This window comes from Hetaerina americana, unplaced genomic scaffold (genome assembly GCF_022747635.1).
Source record: "Hetaerina americana unplaced genomic scaffold, ioHetAmer1.1.p SCAF_11, whole genome shotgun sequence".
NCBI classification, from domain to species: domain Eukaryota; kingdom Metazoa; phylum Arthropoda; class Insecta; order Odonata; family Calopterygidae; genus Hetaerina; species Hetaerina americana.
The window spans coordinates 37,295,933-37,321,670 of record NW_027286181.1 but is presented as its reverse complement, the minus strand read 5'-3'; the positions used below and the strand labels follow the sequence as shown (position 1 = coordinate 37,321,670).

The 25,738-nt window shown below is 36.2% G+C and overlaps 1 protein-coding gene and 1 non-coding gene across 2 annotated transcripts; both read right to left on the bottom strand.

Moving 5' to 3' along the window:
* Positions 1-1,135: 1,135 nt before the first annotated feature.
* LOC139700859 (uncharacterized) lies at positions 1,136-10,658 on the bottom strand. The gene is made up of 8 exons (XM_071599291.1): positions 10,525-10,658; positions 9,371-9,473; positions 8,579-8,666; positions 5,682-5,799; positions 3,979-4,044; positions 3,454-3,477; positions 2,107-2,364; positions 1,136-1,646 (listed from the first exon to the last, which is right to left on the bottom strand). Exons 1-8 carry the CDS (start codon positions 10,552-10,554, stop codon positions 1,491-1,493), a joined length of 843 nt encoding a protein of 280 aa, XP_071455392.1. The 5' UTR covers positions 10,555-10,658; the 3' UTR covers positions 1,136-1,490.
* Positions 10,659-17,736: 7,078 nt separating this feature from the next.
* On the bottom strand, positions 17,737-17,809 carry TRNAV-AAC (transfer RNA valine (anticodon AAC)). The gene has a single exon. It is a non-coding gene; the product is annotated as a tRNA-Val (tRNA).
* Between the last annotated feature and the right edge of the window lie 7,929 nt (positions 17,810-25,738).

The window sequence follows — 25,738 nt, the reverse complement described above, 5'->3', positions numbered from 1 at the left end:
CAATAACAGCGAAACCGGGATTTGAATTGCTGCAATTGATGAAATTAAATGATTATTTTAAGGGAAAAACATTACAACAGTTTAGTGATACTTCTTTTCAAGGAAGTATAGGTGGAAGGAAAAATAAATTCCAATTGTAAGACGGAAAAAATGATCAGAGTAAATGAAACCTAAGTAAATTTAGATACATTCAATCAAAATCTTATTGTTTTTTGTGTTAATTCTTAGTGTGATTTGTTTTAATTTCATCCAGTACGGTTACATTATATCGCTACTATGATTTGACAAAATAAATATTAAATTAACTGCTAAAATTAAGCGAGTTACGGAAACATTTGTAGAGGTTTACGATGAGAAGATCCTTGAAAATTAGGAAAGAATGGAACCAATTGTGATCATTTTCTGTTGAATGAAGTTCGCTGTTTGCGATGTGCCACCAAGTATATGGATTGTGTGTGTAGCCGTAAACTCTTTGAATGGAGTGTGCATCTAGTCATTAAAAGGGAATGCTTAAAACTCCCTACATGTAAATACCTTTGTAATGTGTGTGTTCCATGTTAAAAAAAGTGATATTATGTGGTGGTATTTCAAGACCTTAGCACTGATTTTTAGGGTCTTTACGTTATTTTAATGAAAAATATTTTTACAATTGTATTTTATTCTGAATATAGATCATATTAGTGTAAGCACAAGTATTGTATATGCTACTACTTTGTTGAATTAAATTTTTATCGAGCATTTTACGATGATCATCTACATTTTTTCATTGATTGGTTTCCTTTCTAAATTCAGCAAAAGATACTATAACATGTTTTGATGAATAGAATTGACCAAAATGGCTACTTATATAAAATAGAGCGAAGAAAGTCATCAATGAGCATGAATTCTGCAGGATTCTGTTAAATAAAAGCGCATTATCTAAATAAATTCATTACGAATGACTACAAGGTAGCTTTCATATGGAGTAGAATTGTTGTAGAGGATTTACTTTGTGGATGTGGGAACAAATAAGATGATAGTTTTTTTGGGTAACAATAACACTTTATTTAAAACAACTGTAACTCAAAAGTGTACATTGAGATTCACCAGCTGGAAGTAACAAATACAACAACAATAACAACGTAAAAAACAACAGTTAAAATGAAAACATTTATTAAGAAAATGAAAAGAAAAATCGTTCAAATTGACAGTTTGTGTTTAGAAATATTCAAAATAAAAAATACAATCACATGCATAAAAAAAGAATTATAAAACTTCACAATCACAAAGTGCTTTTAGACAACCAAAGTAGACAACAATTTAAGTATCTTCGCGACTCAGCAATTCTTCCAATGGAGTTGTTTTTTTCCACGCGATTGGCGCGCGGAATTAGGAATCGAAAATCAGCTTATTTGCTTCGGCTTCTTCAGCTCAGCCGGATAAGGTAACATTTTCACCGGCCCAAGTATTTCAAAATTTCAATAATCCCCTCGTGTTCCGACCATAGCATTCTAGCTAATCGGATGCAAGACGTAAGTCTTACCGGTGACTTCGTCAATAACGCGACCAGAAGACATGTCGAAGACCAATTGAGGCGATGAGGCTTCTCCTTCTGGCTCTGCAGCCGCCGCCCCTACAGGGTTCCTTTTCACCAATCGTGCAACGTCCTGTTGTAAGTGATAAACATTATTTTAACATGTAGGCATAATTACGGCATGGAATATTTTTATGACGCCCAAACGAACGTTATATTTCAAGCCAAGTTGCTTCTTAATTGCCGAATGATGAATGTCTTTCATTATAACAGTGTAATCAGCATTATTACAATCAAGAATAATATAAATAGCTCGAATTTTAAGTTATTGACATTATTTCATTCAAATTGAAAATGAAATTAAATGCCAATCCGAAATGAACTCCCTATAGGAGAATGCTATTAGTCAGTTAAGTACAATTTTAGTCAGAGACAATATTCATTAAATAACAATTATACGATTATGCAAATATAATACTTTAAAAATACAATACTGACTTAGATCACAATATATACTATTATTATTCATTTTCTCCACATATATTGTGGTTACATATATTGTGTATCAGTGGGGTGTAATCCCCTTGACGTACCTGCGAGAATACCCTTGCGCTCTCCGCCGCTATTGCCTCCGCTTCGTCGCTGTATTCAGGCTCCGCGGCCTCCAAATGGCGCTTGGCGGTCACCTTGAAGCTTGGCGCTTGAGGGTAATAAGAGAGGGGTTCGCTTGGGCTGGCGGCCGCCCTTAGAGCTGGAGCCTTCTTGTAAACTGGAACTTGCTCGCTGGGATTGGCAGTTACCTTATAACCGGGAGCCGGGTTGTAGGCAGGGACTGGTTCGCTGTGGTGTCCCTGGAGTCGCAAATTGCTCGTATGAGGTATTCATCATCCACAAGAAACAAATTTTTCTAAATTACGAATCGCAAGATGTTAATGCACAGCAATAATATGTTTGGGAAGTAAATATATTGGCTTAGTTATAATTAGAAGTCCAGTAAAAAAGAAACCAATAATAAAAAAGCGAATTTAGATGGGAATGATATTTAAATTATTTCTAAAAATATTTAAATGTGTCCAGAGGGCTCTGAACTTCTCGCATTGATATCCAAATGCAGTGAAAGTAAGATGACCCAATAGTAAGCTTCATGCAACCATGGGGCCAAATACCCATCTGTTTACACTATCAATTCAAGTGCAAGCTTTCCCTTCCCTCTGCCTTCACGCTAACTTGTTCTCTCACGACGTATTTGGGAAAGTGGAATTTCATTGATTTTGCAGTTGAAATCACTACTGTGTATTCTTCAAGTGGAGCTCACGTGTCTCTCACCTAATTAATAATTCTATCCAATGATACCATTAGATAATCATTCAAATCGGATTGAATATTACTGAAGATTTGGTCTTTTATCAAAGATGTTTCTTTTATTTGCCTACGCTTATATAAGAGCATTGTCAATTATTTGTCAATATTATGTCAATTATGATACTCTCACAGTATTATATCATAATTGAACGCAAAAATATCACGCATGGAAGTTTTTATCAGTCTCAGAGATAATTGAAAAATTATACGGTAGCATAACCTTAAGAAGCTCTCAGGCAATCGTAATTGCTGTGCACTTAGACAGGAACCATTCTAAGCCAATTGTGTCCTAATGCTCAAAAGATTCTCGGCTTATTTAAATAAGTGTATGAGTTAAAACAATTTGAGATCTCCGCAACAAGTATTCTTGTTACTTGGAAAATTTTCCATTATGACTCTAGCGCCAAAAATTCAATGTTTTCCTTATTTCGGGCGTTAACTAATAAACCCTCAGTACTTATACTATATAATGTTGAAAAATGCTCATCGAACTCAATTTGTTTGAATAAAGTTTAGAAAATTTTCCTAGGATTATATATTTAGCATGAATCCAAATAAAAATTAATTGTGGTACTTACATCACCCTCATCATCAGCACCCTCCTGAAATATAGAAAATTAAATTAGATATAGAGTATAAGATGAATCAAAACAAATTTACAAAAGGGAATCCACGAAAATTGTTTGGTTATTTTTGCTTAAAACTCAAATTGATTCTCAAAATATTTAATTATTAATTAAATATTTATTATGTATTAAATTTGAAATACGAAATTTTTGTTACTACTTTCTAATACTTAATGCAGAAGACCTATAGGAGAAGAATATAGATATTTGGAGTACGTAAGGTCCTCTGAATACCAAGCAAACATTAGTACAACGCAAATTTAGCATAAGCGAAGTTTTGACCAAATTTGAAAAAAGTTACTAGATAAGGTAGTCTCAACTCAGAAATAACTTAATAACAACTATTTTAAAATCTGTACGCCTCCCAAACATAACTCCCAAAAAACAGAAAATGCGATGAAAAGATAGAGATATGCCTGAGGAGTAATATATTTCATTTAAGTAATACTTTTCTATGCTTCATGCGCGGACACTTACGTGTCCTCCGTGGTTATAATCGTAGTAATGCTCTCCATACCCTCCGTGCTTGTCACCCCAGCGGACCTGAAATGTAATGTGAACATTTTCAATTGTTTTCTTATATTTCGATAAAATGAATTCATTTCAATATTATCTTACATCATTGATCAACAAATATTTAAATTGGTGAGTATTATAGTTTTTTTTAGTTTCAAAACCTGTAATGAATTACTTTAAAAAATCTATAAGTGGTTTTGGCTCCACTTTGTTTGAAATTCTAATGAGAGGGTACAGTATTCCCATTGCGTGCTCCTAATTAAAAGGCAGAGCATGCTTATTACTCTCTGTACAACTTCTTTAGTAAATTTTCTTTCAAGAGGAAACATTATATGGTATGAAATATGCATGATTGTACTCAGATTGTGATTATAATGCATGACTTAAAAACTGTACCGTTTCTCTCTGTCGTATTCATTTTTATTTGGTATATTCTTTAACGGGTAACATAAAATAATCGAATTAATAGCCCTGCCCTCATCGCAATAGGTAGCTTAGCTTGCACCTGTATTAGGCATTTACGAAAGAGATACTACTTCAACAGTCAACATTCTTCATTAAAAATCGAATACATGCATGAGCCGTATATTTCTTTAGGCAAGCTGTTAATAAGTAGCTCAGACTCAGATGCAATTCATGCAATTTATTATTTTTACTCATTAGTCTTTCGTAGAAATTGCAGGTAGTGATGCTATTCAACATACTTGTATGTGAAGAATTTATCGGGTACAAAACTAGTTAGGGAAGCAAGCGTGGTTGTGGAAGCATAATAAGCTTGGAAATATATAACAATACTTATTAACAGTTTAATCATACTAAACAATTAATAATGATAGAGGAAAGACAGAAGTAATTATTAGTTTTGTTACAGAAAATGTTTTCATATTTTTTATTTACAAGAGCAACCGTAACCAGGTTACTAGTTTTCCCTTATCGCTTTCACATTGACGTAATTTTGACTTGTTTTCTCTTTGGCATTGATGTAAGACATCTGCAAGTTATTATGAAGAGTTGGGGTAAAGAAGTGAGCTTCATAAATTTACTGAAATATTTATCGATTTAAATGCTTCCAAAATAGACTGCTGTTAAAGGTTTATTTATTTTACGAGATGCATAAAATATTGAAGAAATGTGAGCTACTTAGAATTCACTCCATCATTGTAAAAATAATTTGATGGATGTAAAATGAATATTTAAACAAACAAAAAGTTGAATTAAGTTGCGGAATTGCAGTACACATGGGAAAATTCCCCAAAAAAATGATAAGGATCATATGTAAACATTTTTTGAACAAATATACGGTTAACTGAACTGATTAACTATGAGGTCAACTAACGGAAATTGGAAGGTTAATTATTAAGCCCAGGGAGTTTTTAGTTGTTCCTGCTGAGGTTACATAAAACAATCTATCCCCTGGGGTAAAAGAAATAGTCCAATTTTCTTAGCACCACCAGTACCGAATTTAAGGGATAATATTTAGGAGTGCTGGGATATTCTAGGGGAAGGATTTTGGCTCCTTCTACCCTATCTGCCGTTCCCACACTTGGCCCCACCCTTGCCCTTATGGGTGGCAGGGTATGCTAAGTTTTACTCGCACTTGACAAGGGCCTTTCGAAAACTCGCCTGCCCCGAAAGAGGGGTGAAGAGGCACAGGGGGTCCTTACTTTTGTCTTGAAGAGTCCGTCGTGTGGTGCGGCCTTCTCGTACCTCTCCTGGAAATGGTGCTCGTTGCCTCTCCGGTGACCATGCTCATAGTGATCGTGCTCTGGCTGGTGAGCGTACCTGGTAGCCGCGCAACCAAGTTTCATTCGGCCCCGGGTCATTTTTTTTCGTGTTCCGCGACAAGTGTCGATAGAAATGGTTCAGAAGAGGGTTCGTTTCATGTGAGCATTTAGGGAAGAGTCGAAAGATTTCGCGTGAGCAGGGCGAAGCCACACGTGGCGCCAAGTGACATCGGCAGGCGTGTTAAAAAGGCAGTGAGAGAGACAGAGAAGAGAAAAGAGAGAAAAAATGGAAGACACGAAATGAGAGGCGGTTAACCATGCAGCAGCATCATGCAACACAAATAAACAAGGAAATCAACACAAAACCAAAGAAACGCCCTTCTATTAGTAAAGACGGGCAAAGCTTTGAAGTGACCACTTCCTTTGGCTTCGAATAAATTACAGTCTGATTATCACCACGTGAGGTGAGTAATATCCTCGCATAACGACTCTAAATAAAAAAGATGGAAGCTTGTTGACCGGAAGGTCACTAATTTCATTATTCACTGTTCATTTCCCTGTGAAATTGCCAGCGTACGACAGCATAAATCAATGGCAGACAGGAAGATATATTCATCATATCTTGCTCTTAATCGCGAATGGAATGATACTATTATTTTTTTAATAAGTGACATTTTTTTCAAAGCGTTGGGATCATTATGTTAGCTCATATAAAATTAATCTGAAAGCCCAAGATATGGCAGCGCATTTCATATTACAAGTCTGCGTCAGGGTTAATGAACTAAATTAATATTGCCAGGAAAAAAACGCAATTAGAGATTTTTAAATGTTGACTACTCGTACCAATTGATGCAATGCAAGTCATATTTTGTTAAAAAAATTGTGATTATTAATCATTACGTCTAAAAGAAACAACTTTCTATCTTTATAATAAATCTAATATTAAATAGCAATTTTCGAAAAATTGGCTATTCATCTTCAAATATTATACCCTGGGATTATTTTAGAGTGACACGTATGGGTGCGATGAATTATTTTTACAAAGATACCCATAGGCTATTGAAACTCTCAATCATATATTTATAGACTTTATGTAAAGAAAGTCGTTATGCGAGGTACCTAATTAAACCTTTCATCTCTCTGAAATGGTTTCACTGATCAGTTCTCTAGTGAATGGGGACAGTCGGAGTCGTAAATGCCATGTATCGATTTGAACCTGTTGAAGAAATTATGTAACCCAGTCAACAACCGAAGGATTAAACCAACCAACATCAATCAAACCCCCTACAGGAAGGAGAAGCCCCGAGATTTAAGGGAGAGTGAATCAACTCTGGGGAAAAGCCTTTCCGATACCTTCCCAAGTCTCCGATGTCCGTCCTTCCTCTCGAAGCGCTGTTCCCACTCCTTCGGGTTCTCGCACACGTGACCGAACTCGATCTGATCAGGGCCGTACTTGTGCACGTAGATATCCCTGTACCCCGGCGGTGGTTAATGACGGGGTAGGAAACGAAAAGAGGGGGGAAACCGCGGCAGTACAAAATACAATAGGAATATGGTGTTGTGACTCAGTTTATCTGCATTCCCGGAATTTCATTGTCCAATTATCCTGACCCGATTAAAGGACAGCATTTCTGCTGAAACCTTTCGCAGTGCTAAAGATGAATGAAGGTTCTGGATTCTCGGGTTCTGCTGCTGCTTTGGACCAACTTTCCACCGATGACGTTTCGTTCTGAGATACCTCGTCAGCATGATGATGGACCAATGTAGCTAAAGAATCCGAAAATCCACAGCCTCCTTGCAAATAAAGCTTATTTGCCGAGGGCTTTAGTTTGATTTACTACGCTTGTGGTCGTTATTTCGAATAGTCTCGTTTTTATGCCTTTGAAATTTAACTGAGTTGTAAAAAAATGTTCCCATTAATTCAGTTGAGTCGTTTTGTTTGCCCTATTTCATTTAGAATAATACCTAAAGCATTATACGACTACGATCTTGGAGCAATTTTTATATTCCCTGATTTCCCATAGGAATAAGATAAATCATAGCTCGAGTATTATCTGTTAAATGCGTTAAATCAACGAATTCGAAGCGATTTTATTGATTAGAAGCAGCATCCCAAAAATTGGACAACAATCATTCCATTGACGATCCTAATAAAGTTCAAACATATCTATGTTACTGTATATTTTTCACGGAATTTCCTGAGATTGAATTAAATGCATTACTCACGATGAAACCAGTTCTTTGACGAATAATTCTTTAAAGTTTTCTTGTAAAATATTTCAGAGATAATATTATATAATTTAATAGTTAAGGGTCTACCGCTTTCAGTATATTCTGTAATTAGTATTATTCACAAAACAATGCAAAAGAAAAAATTGGATTCCTCAACGAGATTGGAATATGCTTGGATTCGTGGACCTACCATTAAGATATATTTTGTGCAGTTATCTGTATAATACATACGTGATGTTTTTAGTACGAACGTGATGTTAAACAGGTATTCCAATATACTTCAGGCGTGTAAAAAATCAATTTTCCCATATTCATACCTTCAATTATTTGTACTCTTTGATGATGCATGAAATAGTAAGAAATAAAATTATATTTTTTTTAAATTTGTGTGCGGCATTCCATTGAAGTACGAGGAAAAGTGCTAAAATATATTTTAAGAATTATGTAATCATTATAATTATGCTCAATATTTTTAATACTAAACTCGCATTAGATACTGATTTGCATCGTTGGCAGTGAAGCTCACAACGAGTCTCTACTCCTGAGAGGAATTCATGTCCTCTTTTATACCGTATATAACGTAAGACGTGTGCTCTGTTACTCACTGGAAGTATTTTCCGTTGACTCCAATACTTGCTCCTCCGAAACCTGTCTCTGATGCCTTGTGATCATCTTCAGAACTTATTATGGAGGCTGTAAAGAATTATACCATAATTAAGTATAAACCATTCTCATTCACATTGCAGTTTGATCATTTGATTTGTGATGTCAATACACAATAAATTTACAATGTCAATACAATAAATAAAGTTAAATTTGTTCCTTCAACCTCATTGACAATAATTTGAATATTTTCCTTATTTTCCATGGGGCCAATCAATAAATGTTGTGATGATCATTGATCATCACAACATTTATTGATTGGCCCCATGGAAAATAAGGAAAATATTCAAATTATTGTCAATGAGGTTGAAGGAACAAATTTAACTTTATTTTAATTAAAAGTATTTTTTCTAGTGTATTGCAAAAAAAAGTCCGCTATTCATCGTTCTTATTATCTCTAAATGAGTTCAATTTGACTCTAATTACGTTCAATAGTTCAAATTGAAATTACAGATGTGAACATTCAATTAATCAATTAATATATATAGATTCGTAAAGTACTAATCACTTTGTATCATTTAGTATATTTACTCGTGAATATGTTGCATAATTTTACAAATAGACGTAAAAAGCTCTATGAAAAATGAAGCCATGATGATTGACACGTAACAGTTTGGAAAACTTATGAATATATTTTTATGCCATATTAAATATCAGTGCACATTTGGCACAATTAGCGTTTCCCCTTTGGGCTTTTATTTTCAAAATTTATTGATCAACCCCTCAATTCTTACCTTTACTATGTATTTGCTTAGGGACCCTCTTGAGGGCGCCGTCTGGAACTTTAGAGGTGGCGTACGGATGCGCGCATGCGGCGAAACACAGCAGCGCAACGGCCTAGGGAGTAAATTCCAAAGTAATTCGCTTTAAAACAGGTCCAGCTCTATGATGAGAGGTGAGGGTTGGTTAGGTCACATAGGCAGTTGTGATACATGCACCTGTATAATATTGCTTCAATAAACCTAGTCATATGAATATTGATTACATTGGAACTAGCATTAACATTATAGGTAATTTTAATAATTGGGAGCAACATTTAATATTATGTGTATGTTTGGAGCAGTATGAAAAAATGAGATTCTCGGATGATAGAAAATAGAATAAAAGCTTTTTTAGTAAATTAAAATGCGATAAATAAAATTTAATATTCGTATCCGTGTTAGTGTGTGCAATATTTTGTCTTTTGTTAATTTGTGGCGCTAATGTTTTGATTTAATGAAAGTGTTGAGAATGACTGAACATGGAATAAACACTTTAGCAAATTGAATTACATTTATGGTGGTTCGAACCAAACATCAGTCGTTTTAATAAATATTTACTCGTAGAATGGTACACCATTGAAGCATGATTGCTCTTTTCCTCTCCCTGACTTCAATTACGACTGTTTTTTCTGATTTTCGTTGATAGGAGTGCAGATTTTTTTCTTCATTTTTTCCTATCAGCTAAGGTCAAACTTGATAAGCATTATCAATAACACTTCAGAAAAAAATTATTTAGATTTAAATATGAGGTTTCTTTTATGCTATTCTGAATTATCAATTGCAGCAGATTGAAGTAACTAGCTGACGTCATGTATATTTGAATTTTCTCTGAAATTAACTACCAAATTCTGCTTTATTTTTCCTATTCCTCCTAAGTACTCCAGAGAATAATTTGAAAAGTAAAAAATATATTCTGATTGATCACCCTGTTGATGCTAATATATTATTAAAAGTTTTACTGGACAATTTGTAGGATATTTTCAAGGATTTACCTGTACTGTTAACGGCAATATTTAATAGTCTATTCATATTTATAAGTTAGTTACACCTGACTAAATATTCCCAATCCAAAAATGTCTCTCGTAGCTGTTTCGCAGGGGCTGTATCTGAGAGTGATGAAGACTCACCTTGGCGACCAGTTCCCTTCCTGCAACCATTTTGGAGAATCCGGGTCAGGTGCAGCGAAACCAAGTGCTTGGCTTGATAAAACTTCTTTGTTTGATCACCTGTTTCGGAATGTATCCTCGAGTGATCCACAAGGGAGGCAAGATTCGACTGATGATCAGATCACCCGAGACCAACCACTTTTATACTCGAGAGAAAAGCAGCGGAGGTTTCTTTGTGTTGAGCGCCCGTGTGTCGGTGAGTGAGCACGACCTTCCCCTCCCAGTCTCCCACCGTTCGTCCCCTCCCCCTCTTTCCGACCGATCTCCTTTTTCCGAACCCCTCCCCCCCTTCCCATCTCCGGCGCCCGATTTCTCCTACCCTCCGTTCATACCTCTTCTCCCCTCCCTACTACATCTCCCCGTAATCCGTTCGTTCCCTGCACCGGCGCTCACGCCACACCTTACTTCCCCCCGCTCGTCCTACCCCAGCCAGCGGCAGCGTTCCTGTTCACGCGCCTCCGGGTTCCCCTTTTCGTGCCATTCAGTCGTTCAAATCTTCGTGCTGTCGGGGACTCCTCAGCGTGACGGTCGACCGCTGAAATCTCCGCGGTGTGCGGAGGGGTGTATCGAGCGATCGGATCCACGGACGCGTGCGGTACTCTTAAACACCAATGAGACCATGCTGTGTTTATGAAGGTTGAGAGAAGAAGAGAATAAATAAGGAGATCAGAGTGAGAATTGCGCATGATGGTACTTATCATTAGACCATTGTGAAAGTGAAATGGTATGCCATTATTTAGGGATCTGTAGCGATATTTGGAGTTTAAGCTGCTTCACTGTCAAAAGCCATGCTGCAAACCGTTACTCATCTTCTTGAGGGAACCTTTTAAAGGCAGGGCAAAGACCGAAGCCGTATTCAAACCCAAGTTTCGCATAATCGACGACCGCGCTTTCAACTTACATAGTATTTTTTAGCTCTGAGTCTACGTCAGTGGCAATTAAAAGATTAGGTGTTCTTAAAAAGTGGTCAGTGATGTTTATTTGACAATTAATATTTTTATTAGAGTCAAATTTTAAAAGTAAATCCCGTTCTTTAGCTCAGTGGTAGAATATATGCTTATAGGCTAGCGTAGCTAAATACTCCTTTGTCTTTTGGGTATATAGACTCCAGTCCTTAACCTAAGATGTGAGGAGAATCTTTTGCAGGGCGTATTTTTGGAGGAGTTAATATTCACAAAATTGCAACGTCGGAAATCGTCATATCATATTACTAATTACTGTTTTTCTATCGTACCAAATGTGGTTTTCGTTTCTTCTTTTTCCTTCTATTTTCCTAGTACTCCAAATTCAGGCTAATAGCCCAAATAGCTTGCATTAATATACATTTCAACGTACGCAATAATTTGTTGCCAATTCTGACTAATGTAATCATCGTGTTTACATTTTAAAATGTTACAATATTCTCTTTTGAATGACGATGCCAGTCTAAGGTATTCATCGCTCCCCAAGGAAACTGTCTATATTCAATGAATTAGCATGAATTACCCTATTTACATCAATCTGCAGAAGAAGGAGGACAGTTTGGATTTAAGGGTTTCACGGTTGCATTCGGTATTATAACTAATAAAATAAACCAATTGACTGGTCTGAAAAAGATAAAAGTTCACAAGGATAATATTTGTTCACCTTTTAATAGAAAATTCCAATTGAAGGCGGAAGTTTAGATTGTGCCAACTGATTATTATCCTCTACGTATCGCGAGACTTCCTTATACATGCCCAACATTATTCCGTTTCATCAATTCGTTTATGCCTTTATGCTATCTAAAGCCCTTCTCCTTTACCTCACCCATCACTCTTTCCTTTATCTCGGCCCTTATCATAACTCATTTTATTTCCTTGAACCTAAAGCATCGGATTCAAGATTGCATGCTCCCAGAATAATTCGTCCCAAAGTTTTAAAATACATAATGAATGAAACTGTGGTTTGGTATGATAACTTGCCGTAATAACTATACCCATAGCTGAAATTGAAGACCAACGGATGGAATATCGGTTCGAACTATTAGCAATAAACTGAAGTGGAAATCTTGCGCCAAAAGATGCTGGGTTAGTGTATCTGAAACGTGATTTCAGTGAATATTTTGGTAGATCTATTGTGTCCATGCTGCATATTAGGAGACGTGTTTGAAACATATATTACATTGGGAATAATTGGCCTGTCCTGGGATTGTGACAGCTTTTTTATGGGAGCTCCATCTATCGTGGTTTACTATCTGCGTCCACAGTCAAAGCAAAAGAAACACAATTACCACCACTCACAAATGTTTTGACCTAGAAACATCCACGCGACAGGAAATACGATACTTATTCTCAAAAGGGTCGCAAATTCACGCGAGGGAGCTATCACCATCATCATCACCTCTGGGTGGGTGACCAATTTAATGAAGTTAGGTGGGGAAGCCACGTAGCGTTGAAATCTCTGGTGGGAGGGTTGGGGACACCCTTTAAGGGTGTGGTGACGTACGGGAAGGGGAAAAGGGTTTGGAGTGGGGTGCGACGAGTCCCAGCAGAAGGAAATGAAAAGGATAGGTTGAAAAAAATTTGAAGGGGCCGACTTTGGGGTTGGGTTTTGTGCGTGCGGGGGTTAGATAGGAGGAGATAAGGAAGGCCTAAGGGGTGCACCGCGGAGGGGCTTGGGTGTGGTTGGGGTGGGAGGTCGGGGGTTTTGGAGTAGGCCGATGGTTGAGGGTGCTGCGGCACGGTCTGGTTGGATGCGAATAAAAAAAATCATCCATGAAGAGCATTCAACCACACCCTAAAGCACCTCGGGGGTCTCATTTCCCTCACTTAAATCCCACATATTGCCGATAATCTGATTTATTTCTTTAAAATAATATTGAGGGCATTAAATGTATTTATGTAAAATATGCCTAACGTATATTTTTTCCAGCAGAAATTTGTTCATTTCAAAACGTAATGGATTAAATGGTAATACAAGAGCCGTTATGTTGAACTTTGGTTAATATAATATGGTGAAAGTTATCATATGAGGTTTTCTACGGATCGTTGATGGCGATTGTTTTCAAGATTGGCTGCGTCTTGAGCAAAGTGATCCGAGCGTAAAATTATCATTAAAGCCTTAAAATTCCCTCAGTTAAATGCAAAATAATGTGAAAACATGCAATTAATTTTCATTAATGCAAGATACGGAGGATAAATCACAGGGAAAAATCCAAAAGAGGCATAAAAAGTGGGTGGAGGGAATATTGAAAAATAGTTAGATGCTGAAGCTCGTGATGGACGGGAAAATGTTGGGTAAGTGGGACAGAGGAAGGAAGTTTCGAATGAATGTGAAAGAAAATGTGCTGGGCAAACAAATAGAATTTTTGGTCATACGCAGAAGATAATAATGATTAGATACTCCTATACCTCCAATTTTAATAATTCGATTACTTTGAACGAAATAATTAACGTATGAATTATTACTATACAGGTATGTACATACATAATTTACGAGAAATTGATTTTCATTTGTATTGGGCTGGTTAAGGAAAAATATTCCGTATTTTAAATTTGTCTATCAAAGTCACACTCGGAGAGGGATGAGTGCGGTCGGGTGGGGATGAGAGGATTCAGTAGTTTCAGCCTAGGCCGAGGGGGAAGAAGGCGAAGTGAGACCGTGAGGGAATCCCAGGATAGAAATGAAAAAAAATATCCGTGGAGTCAGGAGGTGCAACTGGTCACACCCCGAAGCGCATAAGGGTTCCCTACCCCACCCATAACCACCTCAACAGTCCCACTCTCAGTTCTCCCTTGGCGGAGGAGGAGAGGAGCTAGGGCTGCCGCCATGCGTGACAATGTCGGGGCAAGGCGGGGAAAGGCATGAGCGACGTGAATGAAGCTGCGGGATAAGCGGAGAGGGGGTGAAGAACCCCCAGCTTTTGGTCCCCAGTCTCCCGATTCCGGATCTCTCCCTTAACCCCCCCCTCCCTCTCACATTATTCTTCTCCAGCGATCGGTCGGTGTGGAAAAAAAATGGCACGGGTCTGCCGCACGCAATAATATACATATCCATCCGACCGTCCGCTTGTGTATGCGTGCCGGCATTATCACTCTCTTCTATTTTTTTTCCTTGTACACAAGCAGAACCATGCACACTCCCTCACCCGGGTTCGCGTAAGACCTTTTACATTTTTTTTTGACGGGACCACACCCTTTTTCCAGAGGGGTGCCCGCCGGCCGGTCTCCAGCGCATTCATACATGTATGTATATAGTATGTATGCGTTCTTTTTGTCCGCGTCGCCCCTGCGTGAGCGCTTAAACACACGTCCGTGCGTGTGCACTGGTTGTGGAGGAGGAGGGATGTGCGGGGCCGAGAGCTCTCTCAAATCCGTTTCCGCGGGCCGCTCACAAAAGGTGGAATCATCGTCTGTGGGATCGTGTTCCTCAATCCCAATGGATTGTGTTACGGGGGCAAGGACTTGTTGTAGCTGCGGGGAGGAAAAACATTTCCTTTTGTCGGGTGTGCGTTTCTCTGAATTGGCCCGGAAGGATGTCTTTTTGCGCGGTCACTCCAAGTAGGTCGGCGGCGCGTTTGCCGTCATTGTTAATCGAGGTCTCTTGACGAGATTCCTTTGCTTCGGGGAGAAATGGTCTGGCCGCGATTTCATGTAACCGGAATAAAGGAATCCTCACCTCCAACAACGCCTTGGGGTCGGACGCTCGTAATCATTAGGAGCGTTCATCTTCTTCCCAAAAGGTATCTAAACTATTATTTTTATTATTATTATTATTACTCTAATTGTCAAGATAGGATTTTTTTACGAAATTAATTCTTAAGTTCTGCTAAATCTCTAATCCCCAACCTTGCATAACACTAGTTGAATGCTCTAAAACCATCATCATAATAACACATGCTTCAAATTTACATACTTCATGCCTTCTTTCATTCCGTCGCACATATCTTTTGTTTTCCTCGTGAACGCCGGAGCAACTGTTGTCCCATCAACATGAACCGACGCGGAGTAGATCCCGGAAGACCTGGATCTTCAATTACTATTTTTCCCTTGCGTCCACTTCCTCTAATCAACATTCCACCTTCTATCATATTCTTTAACTGTCCATTACAACCCAGATTATATTATCTAAATCATCAAGACCATTCAAATATCTAAATTTTGTCCAGTTTACTAAAACCTGAAATAAAATATGGAGCAAAGTCTACTTACGAATCAATGAAAAATTTGAAGAAACCTTTTTTCTATTACAACAATGAAACGGAATATCAGATCCCCGCCTTTTTCAAGAAAGGAAACCGAGAACTAAAGTTAACAATTATTACATTTCTCTGCATCTAATTATATCCAAACTGAGCGGTTTTTTTGTGTAGTGAGCTTCAGATTTTTTCCATTGTTGCTTTTATTAATTAATGGGAATGACAACCCCTCTTTCCTTCCATGCTAAGTCCAAACTTCTTTGTCTTCAGAGAGATTTATCCATTATTTTATTAGCTAATTAATGGAAACCCTCCGTTTTCTTACGTACATTTTCCTTAGCATTCATATTTTCGATACTCACATACATAAAATATAAACCACAAATACCATTGTTTTCTCTGCATTGCACTAACTCATCTTCTAAATCCCTGCTCAAGAGGTATTCTTTAATCCATTCCCCTTCAAGTATTCCTTTCACTTTTATGAGTCAAGTCTTTAAGAAAATGCATTCGTATTAACTATTGCAAACGTAAAAAGCTCTATATTGTACGTAACATATTATTCAACAACAGGAAAAATTAAACAACCTTATTAAACAACCAACAATAAATTATGAATAAATAGATAAAATTAAAAAAATTTCGACATAATTTAAAAAAATATACCATATTTATAATCGATTCAATCATAAATGAGTCACAAAAATATATTCTATTCATAGGAAAACAATTAAAATTTCCATAAACTAAAAAAGGAATGAATGGCATATGAATTGAATAGTAAAATCAGAGAATTATTAATTTTCGATATTTGCTATTAATATTTCATTCGTATTATAAGTTTTTAGGATAATTAATTGGCATCCAATTTATTCCTAATCATTTGATAATCATATAACGATTACGAGTTAGTTAATCGTCCTAGAACTATCATCATATTCTTATGAAAGAATTGACCCGTCGGTCTAAGAAAATATTCCAACATTTTGCTCCTATAAATATGAATAGAATATTTTCTCTAAGTAACTTCTTACCCATAAAATGCGTCATGAAAATATTGTCGATGTCTATGTTAGTATTTAACATTAGCACCTCCTACCCGAAGAATGCCGAATATTTCTCTGATAGATAAAATTATTAGGAGCTCAACTTCTGCCCTTGACCAAGAAATACCCACCGGAATTTTATATAATTATGATAAAGTATATGTGGGGGTGGAAACCTCTATTAAAGAGAATATCTATTTTAGCTTGTCTGAAACGAAATACCTTAAAAGTTTAATTACAATATAGGATGAAACTTTGGTCTCAGGTTCGAAGCATTATGTTTATATGTTCCTCTGATGATCCCTAGACCGGTGGTGGTCAGATTTGATAAGATTGTTGACTAAGATATGTTACATATCCTGGAATAACGATATTTTAGGTCATAATGATTATTTCATCTCATATTGGACATAAGGAGTTTAAAATAAACATAATAATCCACAAAATATAATTCACAAAGAGCACGTGTAATTTTGTGGTGTTACCAGCAGATATCAGAACCTGCTGCTTTGATATGGTTGAGTAATTATAATGTAGGCTCCTAATGAAATAACTTACAAAACTTTCTAAGGTATAGTGCTAGTCCGACGTACTAAAGGTAGGGGTTAATTAGGGTATGAAATTCTACTTCCATAAATGACGTTTAAGGCATCGTAATTCTATAATTTTCGTGTTTTTTGCCGTTCTTGAGCTAATTTTTTACATTGCTTAAGAAATTATTGCTTAAAGAACGCAATCAAGACAAATATGATAACGATAAAAGTTCGTGTGTTTCTCTCTTGCAGACCTCTCGAGCTATGACAACCGAAGAGAAAACCACTCACAACTAAGGAAAGATGAATATGAGTCTTGTATAAAGCAATTATTCTGTAACATCTGCAGGGAATTGATAATATTGATGAGAGCAAATTGATGGTGAAATTAGGTCCGCCGTTCCCAAAAAAAGGTAAATGATAGCATGACAAAAAATGTTTCCGCCAGGGATCGAACCTGGGACCTTCCGCGTGTTAGGCGGATGTGATAACCACTACACCACGGAAACACGAGCACTAGGCAAACATTTACTTAATCAAAAGAAAAATATTTAATACCCACTTATTTGAACACTTGACATCATACACATTTAATTTGATCATGAATGAATGAATATGTATTCCTTTCATCATAGGTGGCGATTATTTGTGAAAAGGTATGCCAATACTTAGATGAAACGACTACTAGATCTACTTGATTAATTCAGTGTTTATGGGGAATGGTCATCACCCACCCATCATGGCCTGTTATGGCCGTAATTGTTTACATAGTTTTGACTTTTTCATTTCAATACTTGGTTATCCACCCGTGAGAATATTTTTCATTTGCAAATTACAATCATAGTTTTCCACAAAGATATAAATGAGTTGTATACCCGTCGTATTATGTCTTTTAATTTATGTTAAATGTAGGACTGCTACATTCTACATCTCCGTAATCCTTCGCAGATTAATTATACTTCATTTAAGTAAAGCCAAATTTCAGTGACAGAAATACATGTTCTCAATTAAATGAGAAAATTGAAAAAATTCAAAGGCGAATGACTTAAATATTTTCAAAATATAGTCACCATTTACTGTACACAATATTCGCACCATTAATCAAAGCATTCCATAGTATACAAATAATGATACAGAGATTCTAATAATTAATCATTTTACATCTCCTTTGCTTCTTCAAAGCAAGTCTAACAGTAATAATCACTCATGTATTCACTAAAGTTCGCACGTCACAGAGCAAAGAATCTTCAGCATCTTCATTGATCGTCCGCTTGTTTGTCTTTCTTCATGCGGAAAATATTTCTTCTGCTTAGCCACCAGATACATACTCGTAGTGCACTTTTTGCTGTTGCTGAAAGATTCCCATAAAATCCTCGCCTTGGTGTTCCACTTGCCTTTGGGGCCGAGACATTGATTATTGTGCGGAAGCAGAAATTTCATGTCGCTACAAAATAATATTTCTTGATATAGAATTCATAAGAATAATTGGTACAATCTTATTCTTAGATTTTATTCGCTTTTCATGCTGCTTATCAGTATGAATTTTCAAACGACGTTACAAATATTGATATCCTCCACTAATTCATTTGACTTTTCTTCAGCAAATTACACAATAAAATTGGAAGCTACCTTATTGGAATAAAAAGAATACATTTGTGGAAATTGATATTGTTCGTTTGATTTCAGTACGGAGCAATTCCACCAATTGACACCGGATGCCTTTAATTTTGGAAAATTTTCATTATTAATATCGTCTAAAAAGCTGCTATAATAACTATTGTATCAATTATGGAGCATCAAATAACCTCTGTGCTCAGCTAATGCGCACCCTTGTGATTTTGCTGTTCTCTAGAGGCTATTCAGATATAATCATTGAATTTTTTTGTGTAGTAGTTACTCACTTGATAACGATTATGCTAAGATTTTAACAATTAAAATAAATTTAAAAGTAAATTTGATGGACCCAAAGACAAATCACTGCTAGACTTATGGGTCCCCCCAAAAGAAAACTAAATACCCCATAAGACAGCGTTACGATAAATCATTTTTCAACTCCAAATATTTTTTAATGTCACATTCATTCAAATATCTAATCTTGTCCTCCCTTGTCTATCCTTATCTATCTTGCATATCTACCTTGCATATCTACCTTGCATATCCTCGCTAAGTCGGAGTTATACAAATATATGTACTATAGAAATATAATGTATGCTAAATATTTATTGAACAATAGAAAAATACTGATACCTGTTAAATAGATGAGTATCACAGCTGGTATGATACGATTACAGTTGTTTTTGAGGATGGCTCCGCATTAATTTACCAAATTTCATTTCAAATATTAATCCATTAATTTAAATATATTATTATTTAAAAGGGTTATCTACCGTTTAATATAAGTTTTGGATGGACACTGACGGAAAAACAATATGCTTCTTTTTCTCTTCTAACAAAAAACAACATGATACCTGATACTGCAATAAACTCTTCTTCAATGTCGTAAACTTTCCAACTCATTTAATTCCGCCTAATATGCAAATTTTCCTACCCCTTCTTCGTTCACCAAATGTTTTACCCTCTATCACAGCCTTAATGAAAAGTATTCTGCATCTATATTTTTTCAGTCGCCTTCATGTCAATGGACCGCTCGCAGAGAATGACGTGATCTAGCTGTAAAGGGATATCACAGCTCAGTATCTAACTAGTGTCGTCTCAATCGCAAGAATTTCTAGAGTCCTTTTCCCTTAACAGACTTCTTCCGCAGTTCCATCCACGGGGATCCCATCCCAATGTGAAGGCAGGGACACAGTCATCCGTGGAAGGGGCTGCAGTACTTTCCTCGACGACGGAGAAAAGTGAAATTTGCCACGGGCACCTTATTTTTTCAGTGTCGAATGGTTTTTCGTTGGTATCGTCTAATGGTATGGACGAGGTCTGGTTCCCGTCGACAAAAAAAGATTCCTCCATTCATGCGGGTCCACTCCAAAATTCACTTTTACCGGGGCAGCTTTTCAGCCTCAGAAAAAAATTTTTATTCGTGGCCTTGGTGCTTGATACATTCGCGATATTTTCCCCAAATTTCAAGTTTTGTTTATGAGATTCCTCTACATCTGCGTCGTACCTTGTGAGTCGTATTGTGGACAAAAGGTAGGGGTACCATGACAATTAAGTCTTCATGAAAGAATGACATCGCACGATGGTTAATTTAATGAAGGGATTTACCTTTTTGAATATATATTGCATTGATCATTAACGAACTCAAGTGTTTACCACTGACTCGAGAATGTGATATACCGTCTTTCATAACTTCAGCCCCAACCATTTCATCGGTGGATATACATTAACGATGTAGCAAAGGACAAGAAAACGTCATGATTTTAGTGCTTGGAGATTTAGGTGGCGCAACTACATGAGAATTTTTCTGCAACACTGCAATCACTCTACATGCGTGGAGCCTAAAATTGGTAATTGCACTAAAGTATCTTCGCTTATGCTAAGTAAACTGTGCGTTATTAGAGTCTTTTGTCCCAAATACTATATTTATTTATTTTGTTACAATTTCTCCTAACTGTAAATTCTGTTACAGACGCTCTATATTATTTTCTTTTAACCACGATAACAGTAAAAATGAAAATTGATATATTCTCAAAGACGGAAGTACTTGTTGTCAATTGCTGACTACTATCATTGTTTATTGATTCCGTTTGTAACTGAAATCATACCATGTATCTTAGAGATATTATTACAGAGAAAATACTTTTGCATAGACGAATACCAGAAATAGTTGATAAATATTTTCAACATTAATTAAAGGAACAAAAAAATTTAATTAGCACTGGTTAATCTTACGCCAGGCAAGGAAGGTAGATAGATATTGAGCTAAAACAAATTCGAAGTATGATAGTCTAAATCCTTGGAAGGTAATGGAAATACATGATGAGCAGCTAATGGGTGTGACTGCTAGAGGACGAAATATGTACATGTTAGTCTTCGATTTTTTCTGGGGCACTCGGATTTGGAATGAAGTATTAGTAACGGGGAAACGGGTAAATAAGTCAATTTAAGTTGTTAGCAATACGGTTAGAAAATAGTGCATCAGTTTTACACTGCTATACGGGAATTTCCTGACTGAATTAATAATAGAGGAACTTGAAGTGAGAAATATACAAGGAAAAAAACTTAATCCTTATCAATATAAACAGCACAGCGGAGTAATTTCTTCCTGGGAACGGAACGGTGTTGTTTTACCTTGAATAGGGTTATCTTTTATGTCTGGCAGTTTTAACTAAGTTGTCATTTCCGTTCGCATGAGGAGACTTTTCTATGTTGTTATTTATTATTTATGTTATTATTCTTCAATTTAAATTAATGAAGACTGCTTTCTTAGAGTATATTTTTTGTGGACTCTGTACTCCTAAGGCCTAAACTAAAATGACTACGTATTTTAAAATATCTGATTATAATAACTCATTTTTAAGCTCCGAATACTTTCTACCTCTCTTAATTCCTTCTAAAACGTCTATTCTATTCCTCCCTTTACCTCAGTTTCCTAGCATACCTAGCACATAACGGTCTTCAACGCTCCATTTTCTGTCCTCCCTGGATCCATATTCCCTGCCTTCTTCAAATTTCTCCCAACAACCCTCCTCCTTCTCCTCCATTTTTGGTCATTATATTTTTTGCATATTACACCACACCTAAATTTTAAAATTCCCCAAGTTACGCTTGGCCTTCTGCCTCGACGACCAAGTATCCGAGCTACACAAAACTACCTTCCAAATTAAAGATTTCACTAGTATTATCTTAACATGTTCGAAATTTGTTGTCTCTGGCGTAACTTAAGGGAATTCACATAACATATTGAAATGAAATAATTGACTTCCCGATTCCACACACTCTCCAAAAAGTTACTAAGTCAATAATTTCATTTCAATATATTTACATTTTCACTTTAAATTTCCTTGTCTTCAACTCCCACCTTTTTTGTAGACGCTTCATAAACTAATACAATTTATTTTTTTATGCCTCTATTACTCTGAAAATCCCCCCCAAAATACGCAATAAATAAGTATTTTTCCTGGTCTATCTCGTGTCCAACTTATTATTTATCTTAGACTTCTCATTCCTTGCCAACGTTTGTTTTCTATTGATTAATTCTCGTCTCATACCGATCACACTAATTATTCAAGGCGCTAAGCGATTAATGCAGCACTTTGGCTTTCAAAGAGATTTAATTTAAAAATTGGAAATAATGATTCACATTTTTAAAATTCAAAACGTCCAAAAGCAGAAAATTTAGTATTTATCAAATTCAATTTTTAAACAATTTGATAAACGCTTAGAACATTGTTTTAATTTTTTGAATCGATGACACTTAAACGTGAATTAATTGATGTCATGTTAACTAGATTACACGAGTCGATGTCGAATGCTGTTGAATTATTCAAGAGGAGGTTTCATAACGCTGCGGATCTGATTCATTGGGGCGTATGATTTACTTTCAGGGGATTATCCTTCGCTCCCCTCGCCGAAGTGGCGGGGCAATCCTGTTATGTGAAGATGTAAAAGGCAGTAAGCATGTAGCTTGCTCACGAGGACATGAGCATTCGAGCGTAAACCGAATAAAATATGAGAATCGAGTAACTAATGAAGGGGAATGACCTCTTAGGGTTCAAATTTTTTTGATAACATGGCAAATTGTGCCTAGTAGTCCGAGAAAGAGAATGACGCAGTATTCCCTTATATTTTCATTCTAGCCACGTTAAAAAATGACGATCCATTTGTTGAAAATCCATTTCATTTAAATATATCTAATGACGGCAAATTAAGGAGCAATTAATATTACCGATTTTATTTAGAATTTCTCTTCCTTTACTACCTGTATGTCTGTAACTTCATATTTAGTTTTCCTTTCGTCCATTTTATTGTCTACGTTCTTCTCCAACCCTGCATCACAAAAATCCTTAATCTACGCTTCTCCTCTTACTGCAACAACCAAGTAGCCGAGCTTTACAAATCTGTGCTCAATATTTAAGCATTAACTGGTATTGTTTTGATACCTTCGTTTAAATGTGTCAAAAACTTCTGTTATTTTGTTAAAGCTGTATTATATATACTAAAAAAAAATTTATTCTCATCTGAAAATGACAATGCCAAATTTGGTCGTGAAATGAAAATTGAGCGAAAATTACTTGGTTGGTATCATTTCTTCCTTTTCTTTTCCACTGCAGCCATTATCCTTGCTTCAACGTCCCTCCCTCGTGCCACTCTATTGAGGTGCTTTCCAGCGTAATATACAGATGTAAATCATGCAGAAGCACCTTGCAGGTCTGCTACATTCAAAAGCTTCCTTACTTCCAGGCTTACGTCGTAGGGTGTGATTATTTTTCCTCTGGCAGGATGCCTTTTTTAAATGGGTTATTCTACTTATTAATTACTTCTTGCTTTTTTACTCATTCTGATTCTGGAGTAATGACTTTTCCTCCTCTTCTGGGTTTTCATTTGAAAGTTTAATATCTTTGCTGTTTTTCTTAGTTTGGATCTTATCTCCAGCTGTTACTCCTTCATAAGGTTCTTTAAGTTGGTAAGCGTCTCCGTCTCTCCTTCTCCTCAGTGCTCGAAAGAGTGCATTATTTTTATTTCGTATGCTCCTTTCAAGTTTTTGTCTTACTTTGTAACTGCAAAATATCTGCTTATTTGGTATTATATAATATATATATATATATATATATAAATGTCCTTTTAAATGTTGCTATTCTATTCTATTTGTGTTATATTGTGTCAACCCATTATATATATATATATATATATATATATATATATATATATATATATATTCTTATTTTAATTTATCTATGCCCCATCTACTCAGTGACCCGAATCACTTTACCGTTCAACTCAGCTTTTCATTTCTCATTGTCCACAGTTTATCACGATGGCATCAAATTTATTTTTTCTGAAACGAGGAAATGCACCCTAAAAACTTTGGGGAAGACGTAAAAAAATGAAACAATCGGTACTTGGGGTTCACATCTGTTGGCTCTTACGAGAGGATTAGTCGAGCAGGAAGCGTTTTACCGGTGGGAAAAAGAGGTAATCGACCGTTGAGGAGCTAATCGCAACCGTTGCTGTATTCATTCGTTATTTTGTTGTTACTTGGTCTCAAAGCAACGCTATTTGATACGTTCCGGTTTATTAGAAGATTTTTGAAATAAAAACAGTTCTGCTCTTTATGTGGATCTAATCGCTTGCACAAGAGAGGGATTAACTGACGCAATGGCCTTAGAAAGCAAGGGTTATTCCATGTCTTGCTTGATCGCAAATATCAACAAGCAGGTTTATTATCTCCAAGTTACCGCCTTTTGCACTTTCATTTATGGGACTGAAGTATTATTTGCTGTCCTTAGCGTCGTCTCCCGAGTATAAGCTGTGGTCATGATGAAGGGCAGGGAATTTGGCATTCATATATAGTAAATCTACACAACACTTTATAAGCCAAAGCATGGGTGTGTGGCAGGAGGTATTAAGGTGACAGATATATATATATATATGTATATATATATATATATATATATATATATATATATATATATATATATATATATATATATATGAATGTATATACACATACATACATACACACACACATATATGTATATATTTATATCTTTATATTTATACATATATAAATATCCATAAACACAGTAATCAACCCGAAGGTCGGTTTGGTAGGTGATGATAGAGTTCAACCAGTACTTAGCCTGACGGCGTGTGAAATTCACGCACCAGGGTAGGGGGGCCAGTTCCTTTCCCTGTGCCAGGTATGGTTTCCCTGGAAGATCTGGTACCTGAAATATCATAAAGCTAGGGTTGAGTTGCAGGCCACAAAGCCAGATAAATTTCTAAATCTCGCCTAACAAGGAGCAACCTGACATCTCACACTGCAATAAACCCTGCATTCTTCCATTCCATACACTTTCTACCGCCTTTAATTCCGTCTAATATGTCTATTCCTTTCCTTTCACAACATTGGTGGCCTAACGCTCTCCCTTCTATCAAAGTCTTCAACATTCAATCGCCAGTTCAAATGCTCTGTATCCACCTTTAATGTATTCTTAATTTAACAAAGGTGATAGTTGCTTAACAAATTTTTAAATATGATAATATCTTCGCTTCATGAATGATCAAGCTAAGGGAGCTTAGAAATTCACTGCCACAAAGCCTGACATCCGAAATATAATTTACTGCACTCCTCCAATCTTTAATACTAACTCATATACGAACTCATTGACGCCTTATGATTCTCTCTGAAAAATATAACAACAGAATGAAATGGCTAAAATTAACAAATACTTAAAAATTTAGCTTTCTTTAAATTAGATTAGTTCGTTGCTTCATTTTTCCTAAGTTATTGCTCCTTGGTACTCCTCTTTAACACT